This window comes from Cannabis sativa, mitochondrion, assembly GCF_029168945.1.
Source record: "Cannabis sativa mitochondrion, complete genome".
NCBI lineage: Eukaryota > Viridiplantae > Streptophyta > Magnoliopsida > Rosales > Cannabaceae > Cannabis > Cannabis sativa.
Window position 1 is genome coordinate 307,501 of NC_029855.1, and position 8,087 is coordinate 315,587.

Genomic DNA, 8,087 nt, shown 5'->3' on the forward strand with positions numbered 1-8,087 from the left:
GAATCGAATCTTTCTGTTGGCTTTCCCAATTCATTCGTGAATAAGAATGAAAGCAACTACGTACCTCGCTTCTAGCTGCTTCTTATTATGGCGGCTATGTTGGCGTGGCGGAAATGAACGAAAAGCGATATGAACGTGCTATTTTCAAATCGATTGATAGATAGCCGGATTTGTTCTGATAGATCGAAAGAGTATGAATGGATAGAGAGGGAATCCATCAATAATAAAAGGAGCCTAGCAGCCTATTTCTATCTATTGATGAGACAACTATTTATTCTTGATCCATCAGAAAGAAATCGATATGTATCTGATGGAGTCTACTACATCGTACGTAGAGCGCCCAAGCGCTTTTTAGGCCAGCTCAGTCAGTTCTCTTATCCATCGGTCCAATGCACTGGGCTTATTTCATGGAGGGAAAAGCCACAAAAATGTAGTTGTGTTGTTGTTGTTCGCCGCCTCGACGCATTCCCTTCTCTCCCCGGCATCGTCCCACACAGAAAGAAAGAGCGCAGAGCCCCGGCCCGACCCGTAGGTCCGCTAACGTAAAGCGAGGAGTTGAGCCTGAACTGGCGAACCGAAGTCACTTTCGGAACCATACTTCCTACAGCTAACACGTGTCCAGTCCAGCGGGAACGCGCAGCGCAAACGAACGTGAGCTGCTATACCGAATCCCCCGCTGGCCATCGGGGACCGAGTGGTAAGGCCATGATCTGCAGGGGAACGGATCACTCATTCTTCCATTGGGGACAGGTGCACGAACGACAACTCCAAACGTCACACATCCGTCGCCTACCTACCGTTTAGGTGGCACCAGCGAGATCCAGCTAAGGTAAGGAACTTCGTGTCGCGGCTGCTCCACTCCGCCGCGGTCTCATGAACTGAACTTCGTTGCCTTCCCGCGCGCGAAGCGAATGGGCGCTGTGCTGTGGGTCAGTTTCGGGGCGGGGGGCGAAGAGAGACCAGAAGAATGATTCATTTGGATCGACGAGCTTTTTCAGCCCCAAAACTCAGAATCAATGGAATGTCTGTCTATCCATGAACATCTATTCTATCTGTATATCTAGGGGATCTCTTTATACACATAAAATTTTATTATGGCATGATATGATCGCCTAGCCGTAGCCGCATATCAGCTGCGCTCAATATGCGGGATTTCTGTTGGATCAGATCTTTCGCTTTGACGGAAGCTTTTGGACCTAGCGAAAAAAAGGACTTTTCGCCTTCGCGCAAGCAAGCGCGAGAGAAGCAAAGTAGACGCTTTGCCAGAAGCAAGACGAGGGCTGTCGTAGAAGCTTCGCTTCCCCCGACCGACTAAAATACAACGCGACCTACTTTGATTCAAAAGAAAGGCGAAGGGTTTGGCAACAAGCAAACGGCTTTCTATCATAGTTGCAAGGGTTCCAAACCTTAATTAAGTACCAAAGGCTGCTTTCGGTTGGTTTCATAAGGGGGCTGTTCACTACAAGCTATCAGCGCTGCCTTAGATTGAACGGCAATAAGATAAGTCGACGTTCAATCTCTAAGGCGGGTTTCCGCTGAGAACGGAATAGTGTTCGTGTCCAAAGGTGAACAACGCCCTAGCTTCTAGAGTTCGCTGCTTTTCCCAGGCCGAAGAAGGGCTTATACTGCTCGCCTTTGTTTGATATGTTCATTCAGTACCAATACAAACTACAACTACACCAAAGTGGAAGGGCCACTATAGAAGCTAGAAGTAGTAGTATAGTAGTCGGCCTAACATAACAAAAGCGTCACGACAACAAAAAAGTACCCTTATGAATGGAATCTTAAGTAGGGGGCTTAGCCCGCCCGCCTACCAATCAAAGAGGCTGAGAGTAAGCGTAAGCTCACCCGAAAGCTCGAAGAGCTTCCCTTCATTCGCTTCGCGGGAGCCGCACAGCACATAGCTGGAAGTCAGAGGGCCCATATTACCTGCCTAACCCCTCGCTCCGAGGGACCGTAGATCGGAAAGCACCTTCTAAACCACCCCATTCATCCAAAAGAGAAGGGAAGGGGCCTATGTATTTGCATGACCCCTGCAGATTTTACCCTATCTACACCCGGAGCCAATCCCCTATCGGTCCTGCCGCCACGCCGCAGAACGGGAGCTCGTGTGAAACCTTTTATTTCTGGCGTAACAGCGGTGGAACGTAACAAAATATTACGGTCGCGTAACATAAGGGCCGGAGGTATGGTAAACTCGGCCATAATATGACACCCAAAGGGCCCGGCGCGCACAATCCTATCCTATCCGAGTTTACCCCTTGCACTTCGGACAGCCGTCCGTAGCATCATAAGGTCTCTCGAGCCTTGTCTTCCCTCCAACGACTAGCTTCCGTTTCTTGTTCCGGTCCGACAACGGGGACGCTGCCCTTCTCCTGCCGTGGAAGGACTTCAGCCTGTGGTCCAACCCATGGTTGTTTTTTTCCTCATCCCCCCATTGCTCAGTGCTCCCTGCTGCTTCGCTGGGCTTTACCCGTCCCCGGCGTGGACGCGGGCTTCTATAAGAGAATGAGAAGCTCTCAACACAAGAAAACGCCAACCGCGCTACGCCCACCCGAGTTCGTTTTCTGCCGCCACTGGCCGGCCGCTGGGGAAACACAGCCCCCTCTCGGGAAACGGGGGGGGGGAGTCCAACAAGCACTTGCTGCAGAGGGGGCCCACAAGCACCCGGCCCGCCCCTTCTTCTTCAGTAAGCCGACCTCTTTTTCGCCAGTGCTGACGCAGTGCGCACGTAGATAAGGAAAGCAAAATCCCAGTGGGGGGGGGGGAGAATGGGGGCCGGTGCCTTTCTTTTACGGCCTAAACTCCTATTTGTCAGCCGTGGGGAACTGCTGCTCGGTCGGGGGGAGGGGAAAGGCTTGGGCCTACCTATCCCGATAGGACCTCATAAAGGAACGGGAGCTGTTGAGAGGTTCCATATTGCCGAGCCGAAGGGAGGGCAGCACTTCTGTACGTGATCGTAGTATGTCACGTCGTCTCGGCCCCGCTGCATTGAAGAGTACCTATGCACTATTTCCGGTTCACTGATAAGGAAGATAGAGTTGGGGTGGGGGTCTACGATGTGATACTCAAGTATGACCCGGGGAGATACATGCTAACTATGGGTAGGAAGCAGGAACCATTATGTAAATAATTTCGGGGGGTTACAGATCTCTTATACTACCATCGATCGACAGAGCGGAACGACTAGAAAAAGAAGTGAAGTTAGAGCCGTATGATAGGTGGTAACTATCTTGTACGGTTCGGGGGGTAATCGGCGTACTCCGATCAGTGGGGGGGAATCTTTGGCTCTATCGAACATACAGGGAATTGGAGGTAGCATTCTACCGATGTTAAGTCATGGACTGGTTCCTTCAGCCCTTTTTCTATGTGTTGGTGTTCTATATGACCGACATAAGACTCGACTTGTTAGATATTACGGAGGTTCAGTGAGCACCATGCCGAATCTCCCTACCATTTCCTTCTCTTCCACTTTGGCCAATATGAGTTCACCTGGTACTAGCAGCTTTATCGGGGAATTTCCCATCTCAGTAGGAGCTTTCCAAAGAAATAGCTTAGTAGCCACATTAGCAGCGCTTGGGATGATTTTAGGCGCGGCGTATTCCCTTTGGCTATATAATCGTGTGGTTTCTGGAAATTTAAAACCCGATTTCCTCCATAAATTCTCCGATCCAAATGGCAGAGAAGTTTCCATATTTATACCTTTTCTTGTTGGAGGGGCGACCGTCCGTTGAACTACCAAAAAAAAGGGTAAACCAATGTGATCGAAGTCCCCCCCCCCCTTTTTTTTGATCCATTTCTTTAGTCTTTAGGGAGCCAAAGCTTGACTTTACTAATAAAATAAGGCTCGCGCAGGGGCGCTCACGTTTTTTGGTTGAGCCGTATCTTGCTGGGTGGGACCGAGATAAAGAAAGGACGGAGGGCAACCATGCATGGTACTTCTCGACCGTGTCTCCGAGGAACAGTTGAACGAGCGATTCATGAATGCTGCCGGGTTGGACGAGCCAATAACTCGAACGCGTTCGGTCTGTTTTTTGAGCAAGAATCACAGCGTTACCTTACCTTCACCATGATACGGACTCCAAGTTCTTATGGCAGAGCACGAGGGGATTTCTCATCAATATGATGATGGGAATGGAAACCAGAAGCACGACCGGGGTCTTCGTGGTCCAAGATAATAAAACCATCAATAACAGTAACGTAAGCATGAGACTTTTTGGTAGTACCGGTGAACCAGATGGCCGCGGCGATGGAATCTGGGACGGAGGACTCGTAGTATCTCTCTAGATCTGGCAAAAGAAAGCGAAAGACCCCCTAACGTAATTCGAATGGGGGCTAACCTGACCGCGGAGCCCACTCTGGCCTCGCAGGGCGGGCCCCTGTGGTTGCGAGCTGGAGCAGCCATAGCTTATGGCTAGAGCAATGGGAGGGGACCCCAACAGAGAGAACAGTAAGGATAACGAGCGCGGAGCCCGCTTTTCGGGCGGCAGGAGCTGCGGGCAAGTACTTGGTAGGCCAACAGCCCAGTGAACCGGGTGGGGCACTCGACGAAAGGAGAGCGCACTGAGCAAGTACGAGAAATTGGCCCCGCTGAGCTTTATTTAAGATAGAATGGGGGGAATCGAAAGGAAAGGCTTCCGTTTCCGTTCTTGGTTTGGGGGCTTCCGGGCTCCTCTCGATCTTATTCGTAGTTGGGAAGGGGGAAGGAGTCTAAATCAATGGACATTAATGAACCATCATTGATGGACGTTGCACATGACACGATCAATTCGACTCAAGGTCCGGCGCTAATAGAAGTTGCTGACTCTCCTAGTAGCGAAGGAAAAGGGCAGTACTTTTTTCGTAGTAATAGTGGGCGGGTCTCATGAGATCTATGCCGGCAAATACGAGATTGGGCCCCTTCTCAAAGATTTGATGGAATGGCCCAGCCCACCCAAGAGCGCTTATGTCATATGGGAACTCATGGCTGGAAACAATCCTTATGGTTTTGATATCCGGTAGGAATAATAAGAATCAAAGTCCAGGTTGGTTGGTGAGCCTAGTGATAGGAGACTATCTAGCTTGGTTCGGAGAGCACTTGTTGGGTTAAATCTTTTTTTTGTTGCTAAATGTTACGGCCTAAATGCTGAACTATTGACCCTACTTGTTCGGATGGGTGTTCACCCCAAAGTGTTCCCGGACCGCATGCATACATCCGTAAGTAACTTAGTGCAACACGGCAAATTTCATTGAGAGGAATCAGCAAAGAAAAGAAAAACGGGTCAACATCAACATGTGTATTTGAGAGATTGTCCTCGGGCTGAGGAGTGTCCACATGAGTTCGTTGAGGTGTCTACACAGGAATAAAAACCTCTTGTATATTCTGTCGAGAGTTCGGATTGCTCCACCTAAGTAGAACGAAAAGGAGGTAGTAATATCAAAGGGGGGGCCAGAAGCTTCGCTTCCGGTAGCTTGCTGACTCTCCTAGTTAGAAAAAGGCTCTTTGGCGAATTCTTTAGATCTGGGTAGTTGAGTCCATAGAGAGCCTTTGAAAGCTTACACAAATAGTATAGATGAATAGAGTCTTCATAACCGGGAGGTTGGCCTCGACCTCTTCTTTGAGATCTCCGTGAAGGAAAGCGTTCTTGACGTCTAACTGGGATGAGAGTTGGGCCAGTGCTGAATGTAAGCGGGTGCGAATGGTACCATTTTGAGCAACTGGACTGAACGTGACGTCTCGGCATAATATAGACCATACTCTTTCTTTTTCATAGCCTTGAGCAACCAAGTGAGCTTTCTTACTCTTGATAAAATTTGCTACAAGCCGTTTGTACCTCTATATAAAAAAACCATCTTACTTGTATTTGATCTTGTAAGCCCACCTTGACCCAACAATGTTTTTGTCAGGTGGTGGAAAGACAAGATCCCAGGTTTCATTCTTTTGAAGAGCTTCCATTTTTTCTAACATAGCTCGTTTCCAATTCTCAGAAGATTTGGCTTTATCGTCAGATAAGAATCCGGTTCCATGATTTTTTAGATTTCTGAAAGACTTGTGCTCAAGTCAAGAGAGTAGGAACCATAGGAGAAAAATAGATCAATAGGAGTGTGGATCTTCTGAGATTTGGAGAAGGAGATAAGGGGCCCTGAGACTCAAGAGCTTCAGACAATTGATTGGATTACCAGCATTCACTTGCAACTCGTAGAGGCTTTAAGTCTGAGAATGGGCTGTGACGTGGACTGGTCATGCCTGAGCATGGGCTGCTGAAAATCCGAAGATGAATGCTGCTGTAACGTCACTCCAGGCTGCTGCTGCTCAAGATTCTCCCCCAAAATTTTAGCCGAATCCGAATAGAAGAGAAAAATCGACTTTCATCAAACCGGTCCTGCCCTTTATGTTTATGTTCTTCACTATATCCAACAAAGAAAGACTCCAACTATTTTCTTTTGAGAAAACTTGTTTCTTTGTGAAGCATCAATATGAGGAAAACAGAGACATCCAAAGGCTTTGAAATGAAATAGGAATAGTCTGAAATCTTTTGAAAAAGCTTTTGATGAGGGGAGTCACCAGCAATAGTCGACGATGGCAATCCGTAATTTATATGCACTGCTTTATTAAACGCTTCGGCCCATAGGTACTGAGGAACTTTGCTTGCATCAGTTTTTAGCAGTCTAAGTGATGTGCCTTTGTTTAAGGGGGGCAAGCAAGCCACTGATCATTAACTCAATCTAAACTTGTTCCATTGCACTTATGGTTATACTTCTCACCTACTAAATCTCTTTACGTTCTCCAACACAAATGCAAAAAAACACAATGCAACTTTGCTGAAAGATGAATGCGGTATAAATTGGGGGTGGTGTTTATGGCGCACGGAGTGGCAGTGACTCGCGCAAGTCGAGTGAGAAGGAGGACTTTCTCTCTCTCGCCCGACTCGCCCCCCCCTATCTAGTAAGGCTTTGGCAGCGGAAGTAGGGAAGAAAGAACCTCGAAAAAACCCGGCTCCAGCTACCTTTAGCGGCTGTGGGGATCGCTCCCTGTGATCTCAGTCGGTTCGGCTGCGACTGAGACGTCTCTTTAGAATTTATACTGGTATACTTATTATCGAATGCAACCCATTCGTATTTCATTCTTTTTTTCTTGCCGTAACTTTGCTTTTCTTTGCAATACAGAACCGAAGACGAAGGCGAAGGAAGCTCCAGCGGATCCCAAGAATAAGGAGAAAGGAAAAGTAGTCGAGCAACCGGTCGAATCGATTTCGTCCGACAAAGAAATGATCTCCGCACTTCGTCATGGGATGAGGGGCAACTAGAATCCCGACGCTCCTCCTTCTCCTCCCGAGGCCCCTTCCTCTTGTTAGGGTCGATTGTTTGGCCTTGAGCTTGAGTAGGTCGAAGATTGGAGGCTCGGTAAAGGCCTTTTCCCTTAATTATTAGTTACAGGGGAGAGGGCTAAAGCCCTATATAAAGGGCTTTAGCCTTTTCTTTGCCCCCTCCTAAAATAGAACCTCTAAGGTAACACGACAGGGTTAAGTTAAATTCGAGAGTCTATGTGCATACGTTACGCCCTTTTTGAATTATCTTTTTTTTATAGATTCCATGTGTAGAAGATCATGCGGCATTAACGGCACCGACAATATGAAAATATGAAGTGATGTACCTTTGCAATCAAGATGCGTCCAAGACATATATACCAATATGGAGGTCAACCTAATTCAACGATGCACGTGAACAAGGTCCGGTTTGTAAAGACTGATTTGAATTTTCCATTTTTAAGAACGCCACAATGTTTCCATTTATAGGTCAATCGCATCATTATCCGCTTTGAATTTATCCCGACTCGACTACAGAATCAATGCAACCCTCAGGGAATTCATATATTTATATAGATATAAATAGAAAGTATATTTTCGATTATACTATCCGTTAAATAAAATAAGAAATAGGTCGTACCCACTAGGAAGCCTATCACCAACTATTTTCATAACGGACTATGGATAGTTTTACTATACCATAGTAGGGTGGAATTTGGAGCGAATGAACCACAACAAACTAAAGTGACCCTGAACTAACCCTAAGATGCGATGGTTTTATACATATGGGCATGCGAAAGA

General features: G+C 47.4%; 1 protein-coding gene across 1 annotated transcript in view; it reads left to right on the plus strand.

Annotated features, from left to right (window-relative positions):
• Positions 1-5,232, plus strand: part of nad4 (NADH dehydrogenase subunit 4) — a 7,872-nt gene extending 2,640 nt beyond the window's left edge. The window contains exon 3 of the mRNA in view: positions 5,144-5,232. Coding sequence (YP_009243678.1) covers positions 5,144-5,232 — 89 coding nt within the window. The remainder of the gene's footprint in view (positions 1-5,143) is intronic.
• Positions 5,233-8,087: the final 2,855 nt, after the last annotated feature.